At 46.1% G+C, this 19,379-nt stretch overlaps 1 protein-coding gene across 4 annotated transcripts in view; it reads right to left on the minus strand.

Moving 5' to 3' along the window:
- The window catches only part of CDK15 (cyclin dependent kinase 15), a 426,090-nt gene that overhangs the window by 320,054 nt on the left and 86,657 nt on the right, over positions 1-19,379 (minus strand). For 2 of the 4 annotated variants that reach the window (XM_069226054.1, XM_069226053.1), the window contains exon 2: positions 3,260-3,409. In XM_069226054.1, coding sequence (XP_069082155.1) covers positions 3,260-3,375 — 116 coding nt within the window. In that variant the 5' untranslated portion in view covers positions 3,376-3,409. Of the gene's footprint in view, positions 1-2,484; positions 2,583-3,259; positions 3,410-19,379 lie in introns of all 4 variants that reach the window. The other 2 variants (XM_069226052.1, XM_069226051.1) reach the window with 2 other exon arrangements.

Below are 19,379 nucleotides of genomic sequence, written 5' to 3' on the forward strand. Positions count from 1 at the left end.
TACATCAACAAGCCCTTCTTTCGCTCAGTGAAGTGATTGACAGGTGATTTTATCTGGCATGGCACATGTTGCAGGATTTCTCTTGATAAACTTAACTTACCGACTGGACAAGTATTTAGCATTATTATTTGGCCTCTCAACTGCAATGGATGGCCCAGTGGCTGTTGGGCTGCCAACTGGCTGACACTACGACTGACTTCCCCCAGTAGGGTGCAGCACACATTCTACACCTCTTCCACACCATTTCTAGAGCAAAATTACCCCGATCCACTCTTTTGCGAGTTGTCTACTGCTGCTACCAGAGATGCATTTTCCTTGCTTGGACAGTGATGCCTTGTGCTCCAGCACTCCCATTGCTGGGGACGCCACAGGGCTGGGGGGTTTGACACTTTCCTTGCAGACTTGGGCACCTGGCATGAGGCGGTCCTTCACCTCCTGGAGGACCTATAGGACGGCACCCTCCTCTCCATGGAGGCGCTCACTACAGAAGCTGAACTGCACCCGGGCCAGTTCCTGCTGTACATTTCGCTCATTCGAGCGCTTGGAGATTATTGGAGCACAATACAGCAGCAGCATGAAATGCACCTCACAGTTCAATATCTACATGTCATAGGGACCAGTTGTCATCTGCCCTTAAACCAACAAAGAGTGGCAGAATATCCTGGCTTACCCCATCCTGGTGCCCTGCAACGCCTACTTCCGGCTCATATAGTATTACATACTCCATAGGGGCCTACCTTACCCCGAACAAAATCAACCACTATTTCCACCGCACGGCACTGCCTGTCCCTGCTGATGCATGACCGATGTAGATGTCTTACACATATATGTTCTGAGCAAGCCCATCGTTTATCCAATACTGGCAGGATGTCACAAATCACCTGGCATGCTGCACGGGTAATACATCATTACGCACATGGAAGGTATGCCTGCTGAGCATGCTGTACCAGACCAAGGAAAAAGCTTTTGATCACACACAGATGGAAATCTCCCACCCCTCCTGTAATCTCTGCTTGAGCATGCTCTGTGAGTGCCTGGACCCAAGCCAAGAGTGTGGCCTTGCATAGAGGGGAGATTAGAGGCCTGAGCAAATACCCTATCTCTGCCAGCAGGGACACACTACTAGCTGTTCCTGCAGTCAAGCAGTGCAGGCCAACTTAGTTACTTACTTTCTTTAACTTCAATTAACATTTGAATAAAGGGTTGCCTGTTAATTTAAAATCGTTTTTATTTTTGTGCTGAGTCGAGTAAACAGAAGCCTACTGATACTGCTGCCCTGGGGGCTGCACGTAAGGTTCAAGAGGCCGCTTGCGCCCCCCAGGATGTACTTTGAGTATCACTGCTTTTCACTAAAAAAGCCTACGCGGCTTGGTTCGTAGAAACAAGAGTGTGCCTTTTTGTCTGAGTGAGTATTTAAAAATCCCAGGTAAAATCCGACATACACCTTCCCTTAGCCGACTGGAAGCTCCTGTACCCAACTATTTGTTAAATAGTACATTAATTGGGGGGTGTAACACCCCAGACACCCCCTCTGAAGTTACGCCCCTGCTCGTACAGCACGGGCTCTCCTTAATGGTGGCTTTTGGAACTTGCGCGTTCATGGTCATACAAAGACAAGTTTCTTGCTGGTCACCTTTCTCATGGCCACAGTGATCATTTCCTGTCCTCCTTTTCCCTTGCTTGAATTTACTTCCAGCTTCCGTCAGTCCCTGAATCTTTCTCTTTTGTCTGCCCATCTACTGAGCCAAGACCTCAGTAATGCCGTGTGGTGAAACCTGCTTCCTTATTCCCCCAGCCACAGGGAGGTAAGGACCGTCACGTGACCAGTAAGGCGCCATGTTTACCACCTACTGCCTTCTTCCTTGTAGTTTAGGGTCCTAGATGTGGTCCAGTCTCTGTCTTAGATAATGGTGGGTCGAGCCTGCTGAGGGCAGGATGGGGCACGGATGCCAGCCATTGAGACAGAAAACCAGTCCCAAATACTTGCCCCTCTAGGCACTGTCCAGGTGTCAATGCCTCTGAAAACTACACAATTCACCTATCCCATTGATCAAGCGACTCAATGAGAAACTGGAATGGGCTCGACAACCAAGTCCATTCTGTCTAGTACACTGCAATGAGTTTGCCCTGACAGTAGGGGGCGCAGTAGAAAAGCAAACCATATTTTTGTGCTTTTATCTCATTAGACTTTCTTTTAGTGGTCACATTGTGGACTGTGAAACTAGAAGAGCTGAGTTCTAACCCAGCCTTCTTTTTCTTCAAAGCAGGTGATCCCGGGAAAATCACTCTATCTGGCAATATTCCCTCATCTGCCCATACTCCTTTGTCTGTCAGACCAGTGAGGGTTCAGAAACAGGCTGGCCCCATTGCCAAGCGAGATATCTCTGCTGCCTTTTATCTTCCTCAGCATCATGAGCACTGGGAGGTACTCAGTTCCACTGAGTGTGCTCTATCGATGTACACTCATACACCACACACACTCACCTGCTGATGCCTTTGTAGACCGTGGCGTATGACCCTTCACCCAACTTCTCCAAATTCAAGTATGAGGAGGCGGTCCCGAATGGCAGCCCCTTCCTCTGCTGTGCAGGGATAAGGAGACAGGTAAACAGACATGCAAACCCCTCGTGGTGCCCACACATCCCCACCCACCCCAGGATATAGCAGAGAATTACAATCATTGTGGCATGAATGTATGCTGATAAAAAAAAAATCATGCTTAGCAACAGCTGCTTCAAGTATGCATAAGGCCCTATTGTAGTCAGAATACACAAATAATCACTGCACTGTCTAATTAAAGCATGGGCTAGTTCGTAGGTTCTCACAAACATTTTCCCTCGGGCCACAAATGATGTTCTGAAGTGAGCCCGAGGGCCCCACTATCAGGATGGGAGTGCAGCTTTATGGGTGGTTAAATAGTGCAGGATACTTTATTTTCTTCGTTTTCTTTACTCCAGTTAGCTTGTAAATCAAACCTCCCTCCTTTATTTAACATAGTTCTAAGTGTTAGTGCCCTCTGAAGTAAACAGCAACCCAATGCTGCTTTAATCCGGGGGCCGCATGTGGAGGTTAGGAGGGCCGCAGGTGGCCCCAGGGCCGTATTTTGAGTATCACTGGGCTAGATACATGAAATAGAAAATCGCACATCTTTTTGTAGTATTTCTTATATTTTTGGCGATCCTGAAAGTGGCACTAGCAGTGTTTTTATTGCCTTGGTAGTGTTTTTATTACAAGTTAAGTGCAGGAGACTCGGACTTACCCACTGGAATCCTTTGGTGACTGCCCTCTCCTGCAGCGGGTCGCTGTGCCTTCGCACTCGCTGTGGCCGGACCCTGCGCTCCTGTATGGTGTGATACCAGCCACGCTGAGGCGCATTCACTTCACGCGGTACCTCTTTCAGATCTGTGAGCTAGAAATATATTAACACAGATGAGGTGAAGCTAACGCGTGGGGCGTGGCTACAGATTTCAGACAATTGTGTGCTGCTGAAGAAATAGAGACCAATCAAAGAACAGAAGATGGCACAACTACCCTACAGTGATGTCTGTTTGGGAAGTCCCTCTACCCACTCCCAGTACAATGCCTCCAAATGTTTCTGAGAGTAGGGCTAAGACCTCTTCAATCAGATGTCAATGGGGCTAAACCACCCCACCCATTTAAGGATGAGGCTAACACCACCGTTAACAATTATGGGTGGAGCATAAACCCACATAAAGTAAGACCAAACTATAATATAACAATGTAGATTTTCCTAGTAGTCTATGACGGAAAGTCTTAATTTTATTAAAGACACGGAGGCGAGTATTATGCTTCTCTTACATGCTTTAATTTAAATAGCAGCAGTCAAGAAAACTACAACTCCCAAAAGGCTTACCACACGGAAGCCAATGGGAGAGAACAAACGTAATAAGTAATACACCAATCAGAAACCATGGATAGTAAGTGTAACCAAGCTTGACTGCGACCAGCCCTCTTTCTTGATGCGAGAAGGCTAGGAGTTACGAGAAAACAGTGGAAAAATTGCAAAGATTATAGCAATTGCTAAAGTCAGAGAACAAAAGTCTTGAATTAATGCTAGACAAAACTGAAGCGAAGCAGTAGGGAGCAGAGAAAAAACTTTGGAGGGAATCCGACCGACCAGTTGATATGTTGGTGTTTGACCAAATCATCTTCTGATCATGTAGAAGGTTGAGCTGGAGTGGAAGTAACTGCAAGGGAGGGAAAAAAACAAGATAAATCAGAGATATCTCCTTGTTGAGGCGGGATAATACTCACCTCTGTGTCTTTAATAAAATTAAGACTTTCCGTCATAGACTACTAGGAAAATCTACATTTTATGTCAAGAACGGAGGCTCCTATTATGCTATTTTAAAGCATATTAATCACTATAGATGTAGCAGTATGAACTGGTTTACAATAGAAAGTCCTAAATACATTATCATTGGACCAATCAGCAGATCTCAGAATGTCCTCTAACCTGGATCCAACCCAAAAGGCCTTGGAGGCCATCGCACCTCTAACGGAGTGAGCTCCAAAAATGGAGGTATCAATACCCGCAAGGGACATCACCCATCGAACCCATCTGGCAAGAGTTGCAGCAGACACGGGATTGTGAGGTTTTTGAAAGGAAATTAATATTTGGAAAACAGAGGACTTTCTGAGATCAGCTGTACGTTCTTCATACCATTTGAGACATTGTCCTACGCAAAGCTTAGGTTGAGCTGGAAAATATGGATAAAACACTGTACGTAAGTTAGTTTTTGTACGTTTATTAATAGAAAATAAGACCCCAGTGGGGGCAAACTGTCGGGAAGTAACCTCAAGTGCTCTAACATCAGACAGTCGCTTAATAGAGACTAAACAAAGTAACATAGTGAGTTTCGCTGAAAGCATTTTCAAAGACAAGTCAGCATTGTCCTGCCAAGACAAAAACAAATTCAGAACCAAATTGACATCCCATAATTTAGAATATTTAGGTAATGGGGGAATTGAAAATCTTACTCCCTTCAACAGCCGACAAAGTAGAGGGTGTTCACCAATCGGTTTCCCGTTGACATGGGAGTGATGCATAGAAATAGCAGATCTATATAAATTAATTGTCCTGTAGGACTTACCTGCACTGGCTTGCGCTGCAAGAAAGTTGATTACATAATTTAAATCTGCTGAAAAGGGATTGAGGTCCCTTCCCATACACCAGCTAGCCCAAAGAGACCAGGCGGAAGAGTATGCTTTCCTGGTGCCGGGGGCCCAGGCCTTATTGATGAAGTCGGAAGCCTCTTCCAAAATTGGGATGGTAGATGGGGCATTCCTGAAACCTTCCACCCTGAAAGGGTGAGTGTCTTGTTGAGTACCAACGGATGAGGATTCCCAAAGGGATCCAGCAACAGGGAGGGAAAAGAGGAGAGGAGGATGGGAATGTCGATTGCCAGTTCCAGAAGAGGGGGAAACCAAATTTGAGATTGCCAAAAGGGTACCACTAGGACCAGAGTCGCTTCCTGACGCCTGACTTGGGCCAGCACTCTGGTGATCATAAGAAAAGGAGGAAAGGCATAATTGATTGATTGGGACCAATCCTGAAGGAATGCATCGGAGTCTAAGGCTGAAGGGTCTGGACGCCAGCTGAAGAAAAGAGGAAGTTGGGTGTTGAGACGGGAGGCAAAGAGGTCTATACTGAAGGTGCCCCACTTGTGAAGGATAGATTGAAACGCTGAAGGGTGAAGTTTCCAATCGCTGTAGTCCCTGAGAAAGCGAGAATGCCAATCCGCTGTCAGATTTAGAGAACCGGGAAGATATTCCGCTGTGAGCGATATTTTGTTGTTTAGACAATATTCCCACAGACTTTTTGCCAGGTCTGCTAACGGTTTTGATCTGGTGCCTCCTAGATGATTTATGTATCGGACAGCCGAAACATTGTCCATACGGAGGAGAATGGTACATTGCACTCTGCCTTTTGCCAGACTCTTTATTGCAAAGGAGCCTGCAAGCATCTCTAAATAGTTGATGTGCAATCTGGACTCCCTTAACGACCATGTACCTCCAGTCGAGATTGGTCCACAGCGGGCGCCCCAGCCCGTCAGACTTGCATCGGACTCTAACACAAGATCTGGGGCTGACGGAAAGATAGTTCTGCCATTCCAGGCATCTAAATGGTCTATCCACCATTGGAGTTCTAGACGGGATTCTTGATCTAGAAAGACTATATCTGAATATGCTAGACCTTTTCTGAGATGACGTATTTTTAATCTTTGTAGAGCCCGATAATGTAAAGGGCCGGGAAATATGGCTTGAATTGAAGAGGACAAGAGGCCTACAATCCTGGCTAGAGATCTTAGAGAGATCTGAGTTTTCCGAAGCGTTCTCCGAATCTCCGATTTGATGGAATTCACTTTTTGAAGGGGAAGATGAAGGGTGGAGGAAGAGGAATCTATTTCGAACCCCAAAAACTGGATTCTTTGAGAGGGAATCATACTTGATTTCTCTTTGTTGACTTGGAACCCCAGTTGGGAGAGGAGAGAACAAGTCAATTGTAGATGGGAGAGAAGAGTGCCGCAATTCTGGTGTAAAATGAGGATGTCGTCCAGATAAATCAGTAGCCTGACGCCTAAAGATCTGAGGTGCGCTGTTAGTGGTTTCATCAGTTTTGTGAAGCACCAGGGTGCCGACGAGAGACCGAATGGAAGGGAAGAAAACTGGTACGTTCGACCAAGCCATTGAAATTGAAGGTACTTGCGATGATCCCGGTGAATAGGAACCAAAAGGTACGCATCCTGAAGATCTAATCGTACCATGAAGTCCAATGGGAGGAGAATATCCCTTAAATGGAGGATCGTTTCCATTTTGAAATGTCGGTAAACAACAAACTGGTTGAAGTATTTTAAGTTTATAACTGGCCTGAACTTTTTGTTTTTCTTTTGGACTAAGAATAATGAACTGAGGAAACCTGAGGGGTCTGGAGGAGAGATTTGAATAGCGTCTTTGGCAAGGAGAGACTTTACTTCTTCTGAGATAAGGAGAGACATTTCCGTTGAAAAAACTGGTGGAGGGGGAAAATAAACTTGGAGGGGCTGTGAATAGAACTCTATTTGGTATCCCTGAATCGTATTCAGAACCCATGGATCGGTAGTTAAAGAGTGCCATTTTTGAATGAAAATTTTTAGTCTGCCCCCTATTGGAGGAGGGCCAGAGGTAAGGCTTACCTTGGGTTTTGTTGTGTCTGAATCCACGTTGTCCACGGCCCCTGTATCCTCTGCCTCTTTGAGGGTAGAACTGGGGTTTGTAGGACTGATACCCATAGTTGGAATAGGAGAATGCGGAGCCTCGGAATCCTTGTGGATGGGTGAAGCGGCCGGTAAAGCGGCTCCTGCCTGTACCGGCCCTGCCAAAAACCCGTTGATTAAACACTTTTTTAATGTTTTGTTGGGCCTTGTCGATGGAGGAAAAAGTTGCAACAAACTTTCCCAGGCCCTAATGAATGAGTCCCCAAAAAGACGACCCTCGGCTTTCATACCAGGATCCCTGGACGCTAGATTGGATAACTTAGGGTCTAATTTGAGTAATAGTCCCTTCCTTCTTTCGTGGGTAATGGCAGCATTAGCGTTGCCCAATAAACAGAATACTCTCTGAGTCCATAGGGAGAGTTCTGAAGGATCGATGTCTGCATTGTCTGATTTGGCTGATTCTGCGAGATCGAAAATACGAGCTAGAGGACCCACCAGATCAAGGAGCTTATCCTGGCAATTGGACCAGGCCTTATCAACCCCTTTCTGGGGGTCCTTGCAAACTTAGAAAAGAAAGTCAAGAGTGATTCATCAATTACTGGGGTAGAAGTGATGTTGGAAGAGAGAGAAGGTCTGGGGCACTCTGACCTTAACTTAGCTCTCGTTTGCTTGTCCAGGGGAAGCCTTAATCTGGAAGCTATATATTGTCCCACATGGCTCGCAGGCGACCACTCCGTAGAGTTAGGGTGGTGGAGATAGGATGGATCGAACATGGGATTGCCCTCTGAGTCTAAAATGATTTTAGTGGAAAAGGGGGTAGATTTTTCTAATCTAGGCTTTTTCATGGGGGAAACTTGCGAGAGCGAGCCCCCTACATCAGAATCATCGTCATCTTCATCCATATCACCGAAATCATTATCGGTATCCGAAATGTGTGTGATTATCACTTGTTCTGGTGCTGAAAGAATGTTCTTTACTTTGGACTTACGTTTTCCAGAAACGTTATGAGTATTCCCCTCCTGAGCAGGAGGCCTGGGAGGCATATCATCCTCAGTCAAGGGTGAAGAATTTTCACCAATCAAAGCACCATCTTTTTGCATTACCAAATCCTTATTTTTTCTCTTTCTGCTATCCCCCGCAGAATGGGCCAAAAAGGATTTAAACACCATATTCTGTACTGAATTTTCGATGTTCTTCGACATTTTGCTCATTGTGGCAGACATTGCCTTGGTTATAGCCTCATTAATAAAGGCTCCGATTTCATTAGTATTGGATAATTCAGGAAAAGGGTCTTGCCCTTCCATTATAATGTAATAGGGAAACAGGGAAACGAAAATCTGACAGGAAGGGGTTAAAATATAAAGAAGGCTGAGGGAGGGAATAAACACGCCCAGGGAGGCGTGTCCTCCAGAGCTACAGTGAGGGAAGAAAAACCGGAAAGTCGTCACCTCGTAATGCGAGGTCCCAAGATGAGAAAAACGCTCCCCCGGCACAGCGGGAGAAAGAACAGCCGACGAGCAGGTAAGCGTCGAGCTCTTCGTACCAGCAATAACTGTTCAACGGACGCTTCTGAAGTACAGCGCGTCCGTTAGAACGTTCCGAATGACCTGCTTGAGCCGCGCGCGAGCGCGCAAGCGCGCAAGCCGAAACCGGGTCACAAGACTCGGGAAAAGAACAGCGAGCTGCCGGCAACACAGAAATAACAACGGTAGAGGCAACGGAATGCAAATATGAAAATACTGTAACAATTAGGACAAAACAGTCACCGTAAAACAATTATATATATAAGGAAAGAAAGAACGTGACTTATCTTGACTGCGAGCAGCAAGAAAGAGGGCTGGTCGCAGTCAAGCTTGGTTACACTTACCATCCATGGTTTCTGATTGGTGTATTACTTATTACGTTTTTTCTCTCCCATTGGCTTCCATGTGGTAAGCCTTTTGGGAGTTGTAGTTTTCTTGACTGCTGCTATTTAAATTAAAGCATGTAAGAGAAGCATAATAGGAGCCTCCGTTCTTGACATAAAATTAATGGTGTGCAGCAGTTTGCCAACAAAATGACTGTAGAGAAACAAATGTCTACTTTGACCACTAGTTAGGTAACCCTCCTGCCATTTATCATGGAGAGAATTAGTGGAAAAAGAGATGTTGGCTATCCCTAAATTGTGTAGCCTATAAACCATTGTGTGTTGTGTGCCTCTTTTCATGGTTTGGTTCTTGGAAAAGTCCAATGAGAGTCAGCAAATTACCCAATACCAGATAGCAAAGCTTCTGCTGCTCAGAAGGATCTCTTAAATATCCCACAAGTCTTTAGGGCAACTTCTGCGTTCTGCATTGCTGGGACCCTTCATATAAAAGATGGTCTAACATAACGCATCAGGTTCTGCAATCCCTGTATAAAAGCCTGTCTCAATTTCTTTATAATCAGTTACTTGTGACAAACCCAATCGCAAAGACGTCAAAACTTAACTGTAATAATTTTTTGCAGCTGAGTTCTGCTTTCACGATGTCTGCCAGAGCATAATTGTAGCAGCTGATTATAGAATGAAAACGAAACATGGCTTTTCTTCCCTTTTCTGTTTTTCTAGCTGTAGAGTGACAATCAAGGATATATTTATGACAACGTGTTTTTGAGCTCCTTTGGTAGTTAAAGAAAAGTCAGAATCTTTCTCCATGTTTCTACACATTCTGATTTAGTGTCCCCTTTTAAAAAAAAAAAAACCTGGCTTGCATTAAACTAATTTTAATATCTTCTTGCACCAAATATCACACAGCTTTTTTGATGTATTTAATTTTTCACTATACATTGTATGTGTGTTCTTCATGTTTACAACCATGCTCTCTCCCTTTATATGAAAGAACTACATACCACGGACTTAAGTGGTTTGTGGGAAAGGTGATGGTGAGACCAAGTATTACGAGGGATAAAGTAACCCCTTTTGTACTTCGCAACGATAATGCAAGCCACTTTGGAGTTCCATAACTTTATAAAGGAACTCAGGCATTCATCCTTGTTCCTCTATATGACTATGGAACTCCTCTGTGACTTGCATTATCCTTACAATGCACAGCAGGGGGTACTTTAGCCTATATATGATGGACAATCAGACTATAGAGTCTGGGCTGCTTGCCCTCCCATTGATACTATGCCCTACTATACAATCATCTTCAGTACAGTCAATTGTCAGTCCTCTGAAGTCCTCTCCAACTTGGCACACAGTAGTAAGTGCTTATCTTTGGAACTGTGGACTCACACACTTCTAAAGCTCTAGAAAAGCTCCTGCCACCAATTTGTGACATCAGAACTTCTGATTAGCATTGAAGCCTCTTTGACTACTGGCCAGATACCCCTAGAGAAGAAGCGGATGTTTATTATACATTTGTTGTGTAGCTCTCGAAAAGAAGCCATTAAAAAAAACATAGAGTTGTCATCCACTTATTCATATCTCTGATGTTTCGATTTTCACTATCTGTTAGAAATGGGGTCCCTAGCTGACAATCAATTTACACTCTGTTCAAGTAGGGACCCTCGCTCTAGTCAGGGTAAGGGAGATACAGATAACCCCTGCTCAGCCCCTTGGTAGCTTGGCACAAGCAGTCAGGCTTATCTCATAAGCAATGAGTAGAGTATTTGTACCAACACACACAGTAACACAGTGAAAACACCACAAAAGGACTCCACACAAGTTTATAAAAATAACCAATATTTATCTTAATCAAACAACACCGAAATGAGAAAAATCCAACATACACAAGCAAAGATATGAATTTTTAAAGTAAAAGGAGTATTAACCCATAGAAATCAATAGATGCGTTGTTTTAGCACAAAGTACCTGGTATGCCTCAAAAATAAAGCCACACGGGCGAGCGTCCATCGGAAAAGCAAGCGATGTATTGATTCTTTATTTGCAAGTGAGGCCATGCATCGATTCTTTCTCCACCAGGCAAGCAATGCGTCCATTCTTTTCTCATAGGGGAAGAGATGCATCGATTTCCGGACAAGCCGCCTGAGATCCGTGCAGTGATGTTGCAGGCTTTGACTCTCAGAGACGATGCGTGGAAAATCCAGACACACTGCTGCGATGAACCTGCGCTGAGCTGGCGATGCGTTATTTTTACTGGCACTGTGCCAGTTTTTCAGCCGCGGTGCAGGCCCTTTGTCAATTTTTCTGCTGCTTGGCTCTGGTGCGTGGATTTTCACCTTGGGTTCACCAGCTTCTCCCTTCAAGGGACCAGGGACAGGATGTGGCACCACTTGGCAGGATATGGGTCTCAGCAAGAGAGCCCAGGTGCTGGCAGATGAAGTCTTTGATGGCCTTGAGACTTCAGAACAGGGGTCAAGCCCGGTCCAAACCCTTGGAGAATCTTCACAAGCAGAATACACAGAAAATTCCAGTCTTTGTCTTCTTTAGGCAGAAGCAGCAACTGCAGGCCGACCCAGCAAAGCACAAACAACCAAGGGGCAGTACTCCTCCCCCAGCTCTTCAGCTCTTCTCCTTGGCAGACGTTACTCTTGATCCAGAAGTATTCTAAAAGTCTGGGGTTTTGGGTCCACTACTTATACTCATTTCTGCCTTTGAAGTAAGCAAACTTCAAATGAAAGTTTCTGTCGTTTACAAGATCCTGCCTTACCCAGGCCTGGCCCCAGACACACACCAGGGGGTTAGAGCCTGCATTGTGTGAGGACAGGCATAGCCCAATCAGGTGCAGGTGTCAGCTCCCCTCTCCCCACTCTAGGCCAGGAGACTCATCAGGATATGCAGGACTATCCTCAGCTCCCTTTGTGTCACTGTCTAGAGGAAATTCACAAACAGCCGAACTGTCAGTCTAACCTACACATGGATTCCACCGGCAAGCAGAGGCACAGAATAGTTAAGCAAGAAAATACTCACTTTCCAAAAGTGGCATTTTCAAACGGACAATCTAAAAAACAACTTTACCAAAAGATGTATTTTTAAATTGTGAGTTCAGAGACCCCAAACTCCACATCTCTATCTGCTCCCCATGAGAAACTGCACTTAAAAGTTACTTAAAGCCAGTCCCCATGCTAACTTAAGGGAGAGATAGGTCTTCCAATAGTGAAAACCGAATATGGCAGTATTTCACTCTTGGGACATGTAAAACACACAAGTATATGTCCTACCTCTTAAATACACTGCACCCTTCCAATGGGGCTATTTAGGGCCTACCTTAGGGGTGACTTACATGAAGTAAAAGGAAAAGTTTGGGCCTGGAAAGTGGGTTCACCTGCCAGGTTGACTTGGCAGTGCAAGACTGCACACAGAGACACTGAAGTGGCAGGTCTGAGACATGTTTACAGGGCTACACCTGTGGATGGCACAATCAGTGCTGCAGTCCCGCTAGTAGCATTTGATTTACAGGCCCTGGGCACCAATAGTGCACTTTACTAGGGACTTACTGTAAATCAAATATGCCAATCGGGGATAACCAATCACTGTAGGAAGCTGGCCTGGTGTGTGGTGGATACCTGAAGTATCCCCTATTAGTGTAGGCAGTGTCTAGAAGCCAGGCTCTCTAGAGGTAGCTGTGGATGAGCAGCCAAGGCTTATCTAGGTGACATGCAAGCTCATCCAATACCACTGTAGTCACACAGCACTTACACACATGAAAGAAAACACTTAGGCTCTAATTTTGACCCTGGCGGTCTACGGACCGCCAGGGCCAAGGTGGCGGATTCACCTCCAACGGGCTGGCAGTGAAGACTGCCACATAAGGAGTCTGGCGGGTTCGCCTCTGCCAACACGTCACATCCCCAGCCTGTACCGCCAGGGTGGTTGGACCAGCCGGCCCGGAGATCAGCATCTCCGACACGGCGGTCGAATGAAGACCACTGGCGATATTTGGAGCTGGCTTTCCACCATGGTTTCTGCGGCGGTAGCACCGCCATGAAAACCCTAGCAGAAAGGCTACCGGTGACAGGAAATTTCTTTCCTGTCACCGGCAGACGACTCGAGGCACCCCTCTCCCAGCAAGCCCAATACCCCTCAACCCCCCCTCCATACCAGAACCCACCACCCCCTACCAGAATAGCACCCCACCCCCATTCCAGTGCAGCTCCCCCACGCATGTACGCACACAGACTCAAACATGCACTCCGCATACTCATTCCTGCACCTTGCATACACTCATACAACTACACTGACATACACGCATTCACTCACAAGCATCCATACACGCAGTCACTCACAAGCATCCATACATCCACTGACCTCAACATTCATACACGCACTCACCTCAACATTCATACACGTATTCAACCACGCATATACACACATGCATTCAATACACTCATACACACAAGCATACACACACGCATACACACACGCATACACACACGCATACACACACGCATACACACTTACATTCACACACTCAGACAACACCCACTCACAAAAGCACACACAACAACACCCACCCTCCCACCCCCTCCCCTTTTGGACACCCGACTTACCTTGTCCGGGAAGGTCGTCTGGCAGGGAACGGGCGCTTTCACCGCCAGCAGCGCCCCGCCATCAGGACACTGCCAAGCAGTATTACTGCGCGTAATATGGCTGGTGGAATCCTTTTGGCGGGCGGGGACCGTGGTAGAACCGCCCATGAGCCTCAGACCACCAGCACAACTACTGGAGGATTTCCGCCCAAAATGTGGCGGAGATCCTTCAGTACTCGTGATCTGGTGGGCGGAAGACCGACAGCACTGGTGATCTTCTGGCACCTGCGGCTTTGGCGGACTTGGCAAAAGACAGCCAAAGTCAAAATGAGGGCCTCAGTGTTACAAAGATAAAGGGCCTTTATTACAGTAATATACTACCAAAACACTAGAAAGGCAACCCTCCAATAGGAGGTAAGTAGACACACTAAATATGTACACTGGTTATCAAAAAGAGGCATAAAAAGTAACAGAAAACAGTGCAAATTCAAATAGGCAATAGTGACCCTAGGGGGAGCCCAAACCATAAATACCCAAAAGAATGGAATGTGAACACAGGACCCCACCTAGGTAAGGGGAATGTATAGAGGGGAGCTGGGGGTACTAGCAAACCCCAAAGGTAAGTACCACAGTGCCCCCTAGTGACCAGAAAGAAAGGAGTAAGTTACTGGATTTTCCCCAATGGCATGGAAGAGCCACCAACAAGCCTTGGCAAAGGCAGAAGTCGTGATGAAGGAAAAGTGGAGCTGCTGGGGACCAGCAAGGTCCAGGAGGACTCAACCCACGGGGGGAGTCCAAAGGGGACTCTTAGCAAGGCAGAAGAAGAAGCTGCCCCTACAGGAGACCTACTGGATGAGGAACCAGGAGTCACAGAGGAGCCCATGCAGCACATCTGGAGAAGGGTCCCACACCACAGAAGAACCGCACAGAGAGCTGTGCATCACAGAAAGGAGTGCTGGGGGCTAGGGCTAAACAGAGCCTGAAGATCCCTTGGAGGAGATGCAAACAAGCCTTGGTAGCTGCAAGAGACGCAGTGCATGGGAGTACTGTCCGATGCAGGAAGGCAAGTGCTTACCTCCACCAAAGTTGAGCAGCTGGCAGAGAGGACCAAGAGGACTACTACGGACCACCACCCATGATGCAGGACTCACACAGTTCAGGATGAGAGGAGATGCACGCAGCCGGTCGTCATTGCAGTTGGTGCCTGCAGATGCAGGGGAGTGACTCCTTCACTCTGAGGGAGATTCCTTCTTCCTTCTCATGCAGACTGAAGACTTGCCACCCTCAGAGGATACACAGCAAATGTTTCAGAAGCTCGAAGGAGCTGTAGAAACAATGTTGCAAGCAAAGTCTTTGTCGTGGATGCAGATTGTCAGTTTCTGGAGGGCCCTTCGCGGTTCCAGTGGCTAGAAGTCAAAGTAGAGGTTGCAGAGGAGTCCTGCTGGAATCTTGCAAGCTGCATCTAAGGGCCCACCCAAGAGAGAGATCCTAAATAGCCATGAAAGGGGGATTGGTCACCTAGCCAGGTGGCCACTTATTGGGAGGGGGCTCTGACATCACCTGCCTGACCTGGCCACTCAGATGCTCTCAGAGGTCCTTCCAACCCTGAAATCAAGATGCCAGTACTCAGGCACCCTCTGGAGGAGCTCTGGGCACCACCCCTGGGGTGGTGATGGACATGGGAGTGGTCATTCCCCTTTCCATTGCCCAGTTTCACGCCAGAGCAGGGACTGGAGGTACCTGAACCAGTGTAGACTGGTTTATGCACGGAGGCACCAATTGTGCCCTTCAAAGCATACCAGTGGCTTCAGGAGGCTGCCCCTCCCAAGCCATGTAACACCTATTTCCAAAGGGAGACGTTGTTACCCCCCTGACCCAAAGGAAATCCTTTGTTCTGCCTTCCTTGGATTGAGCTGTTCAAGCAGCAGGAGGGCAGAAACCTTTCTAAGAGGTGGCAGCAGCTGCTGCCCGGAAAACCCCAGAAGGCTGGGGATCCTCTAAGGAGCCCTCAAAGTGCATGGAATCATACTTCCAATACTGGCAACAGTATGGGGGTATGATTCTGACATGTTTGATAGCAAACATGCCTAGGTTCACTGTTACCATTATGTAGCTGGACATAGGTAGTGACCTATGTCCAGTACACATATAAAATGGTGTCCCCACACTCATGACATTCAGAGAAATGGGACTGGAGTTCATGGGGACACCTCTGCTCGTGCAAGGGCCCTCACACACAGGTACTTTCACCCTGCCCTGTGGGCTAGGAGGGCCTGCCATAGGGGTGACCTACAGTGACCTGGTGCTGTGACCTGAAGTGAAAAGGGTTCATGTACCCTTTCGCGCAGGCTGCAATGGGCACCCCATGGGTGGCATAATACATGCTGCAGCCCATGGGGATCCCCTGGTACCCCAATGCCCTGGGAACCTAGGTACCATATACTAGGGACTTGCATGGGGGCACCAGTATGCCAAATGTGGGTGAAAATGGTACAAGTTATCAAGTTAGAAGGGAGAGAGCATAATCACTGGGGTCCTGGTTAGCAGGATACCAGTGAACACAGTCAAACACACTGACAACAGGCAGAAAATGGGGGCAACCATGTCAAGAAAGAGGGTACTTTCCTACAATCACCAATACAATTTAGAGAGAGAGCACACGCACTTTATCATTGGTTAGCACTGGTAAAGTGCCCAGAGTCCTAAAGCCCAAAAAAAAGGGTTAAAAAAAATAGGAGGAAGGAGGCAAAAGGTTTGGGGATGACCCTGCAAAAGCACCAGGTTCAACACTGCCTTTATGTGAAGAAAATGAATTTGGGAAATGTGGCTGGCATTGCACTGATCCTTCACTTCCCTTGAGTCTCCAGAAAGCCAAGGATTTCAATAGAATGGAGTATGATGGAAAGCTTTCTATCCAGAGGAATGTAGTTGGGGACCTGGCATTGTTAACTGTTGTTTCCTTTGCTTCCCAAATGCCAGCCTCGACCAACAGCTGACAGGGGTTTGTTTCTCTTGTTGCTGACAGACCGACGGACAGCATGGTGCCTGCTGTACGCTCTCCCACTGAGAGCCGAGCGCATGCCCCTCAATGTGGGAAGGGAAGGTCAGAGGACGTGGGGGCAGGTGGAAAGATGCTAAAAATTCCTTTTTTTTAAACGTATTGAAGAATGGTGTGTGGGGAGGCACAGAGGGAGGAACAGCGCAGTTGCAGTAAGGGGGGTAGGGGGCAAACCAAACCCATGCTATGGATCCGGCTCGTATCTTAGAGTGCGAGCTGAGCCCTGAAAATATTTGCCATGTAACTCATTCATCAAACATCAATTAAAGTAGGATAACATTCCAAAAGTGTATTTCCTTAATATGGGTAAGCTTGGACATTATTAGGGCACATTATAGCACTGCAATGAGAAGTACTTAATAAAAGTGATAGTTTTGTACAACTGGTAGTCTGAATGCACATATTTGAAAGTGCTTCAATAGATAACACAATTTATGCATGGAAGTCGAGATTTATCCTGGTTATCTGGTTTTGTTTTGTACAAATCAGCCAGTAAATGGATATCTATTCCTACAGAACCTCGAGCAGTGCCAGAGCCATGCTTCTGGCTAAAGTCTAGCTTGAGCTTTCAGTGCCTCACCCACCTCTAGGTGACAGACCACCTTTGAAGTTTGAACTATAGTATCAACTTCAGTATTCATCTCATCAAGTGTAAAGGTAGTACTTTTTCCATGGTTTTTAGGTGAAGAATATTGGGTTTCTTTGGGTTTTTTTTCAGCTTGATTAATTACTTTAATTTCATTTTATTTTTTCCAGTCATAACCATAGCAAAAGGTTCATTTCTAGATGTAGTCCTGTGTGTTTTTTGTTTTACATTCTAATGTCCTAGCAGTAATGTGGGTCAAATCCTCACATGTGTTTTTCCATGACCAATGGTGGAGACAGACGGCATGATTCCCGCACGATGGCAGCTGGCAGCGTAATTTTTAGGTCACAGCCTACCAGACAGCACAGCTGTCTGGTTTGCTCAAGACATCTTGGAGACATTCAGAAAGTTGACCTAGGAATGCATTTTGCCCATTGTTTGTCATTGGCTTTGTGGTTTGTAGCTCACATTCTCTTGCTTTCCATTTGCTGGCTTTATTTGTTTTAGGCAGTCCAGCTTGAATTTGGTTCTTCCCCAGCCACAACCTTCTTTATAATATCCTTCTGAGCCTTCTCTTATTGTAAACAGGCATGCAAATCTTGTTCCTATCTCATCACATTTGCTGTATATTCAAAGACCAAGAACAAATGTCAGACATGTTTTGCAAGGGCGCCTATTTACTTTTCTTTTTCTGACTTCAAAGTGAGAGGATTTATATGACAATCTTGCTATAAGGTGGGTTAGGAATGTTTTTTTTCTAGCACACAGCAACATTTTAGTGAACTGGCTACATATTTCAGAATATATCAGAATTAGAAACACAAATGGAACACAGTTTTTGTTATTTCTGAAATGTGTTGAAAATAAATATTTTAATATGATCAAACAAATGATTATACTAGGTGAATGCAATTTCCACATATTTTTGTCTGTGCACTGTATAGTTTTATTAGTAAACTGTATGTCGGTGCAAAGGTAGTAGTCATTTCAATTCAAAATGTGTTGTCTGTAATGGCAGTTAGCTACCACACCATGAATACTCCATTCTGCACCACTCCACACCACTGTACTCTACTCTGAACCAGTCCACTTTATACCACTCTATACTACTACACTTTTGACTACTCTACTCTATGCCACTGCACTCTACTCCTCTCTGCTCTACCCTGTATCACTCTACTCTATGCCACTGCACTCTTTGTTACTCTACTCTACACCACTGCACTCTTCACCACTGCACCCTACACCACTCCAGTCTAGGCCTTTTCAATCTACTCTGCACAACTACACTCTACGCCACTGTACTCTGTCACTCTGCAACACTACACTCTACGTCACTGCACTCTATGCCAGTATACTCTATGCCAGTGCACTTTACTCTGTAACACTCAAATCTATGCCCCTGCAGTCTACGCCAATCCACTGTAAGCCACTCTAATCTACTCTGCACCACTGCACTCTGTCAGTTCTCTCTACATCACTTTACTCTACACCATTACACTCTGACATTCTACACAACTGCACTCTACACTGCACCACTGTACGCCACTTCACTCTACTCTGAAACAATCTACTCTATGCTACTGTTCTCCACTCTGTGCCACTGCACTCCATACCACTCTAATCTTAACCACTGCACTCTATACCAATGCAGTACACACAACTGCACTCTGTCACTGCACTCTATGCCACTGCACTCTACTCTGCATCACTGTACTCTATGCCAATGCGCTCTAAACCACTGTACTTCACTCTACACCACCGCACTCTGACACTCAACTCTGTAACACTGCACTCTCCACCACTGAACTCTCTGCCACTGTACACTACGTCACTCTATTCTGCTTTACTCCACTCTAGGCTACTCCACTCTACACCACTGCACCTAAAGCACTAAACTCTACTCTGCACTATTCTATGCTACTCTACTCTACTCTACACCACTCTCCACCACTGCACTCTTTGGCTCTCGACTCTACTCTGCACTGTACGTCACTGCATTCTGTGTCACTCTACCCCACTCTGTGCCACTGCCCTCTGCATCACACAACTCTACGCAACTCTACTA

Source organism: Pleurodeles waltl, chromosome 3_1 (genome assembly GCF_031143425.1).
Source record: "Pleurodeles waltl isolate 20211129_DDA chromosome 3_1, aPleWal1.hap1.20221129, whole genome shotgun sequence".
Taxonomy (NCBI): Eukaryota; Metazoa; Chordata; class Amphibia; order Caudata; family Salamandridae; genus Pleurodeles; species Pleurodeles waltl.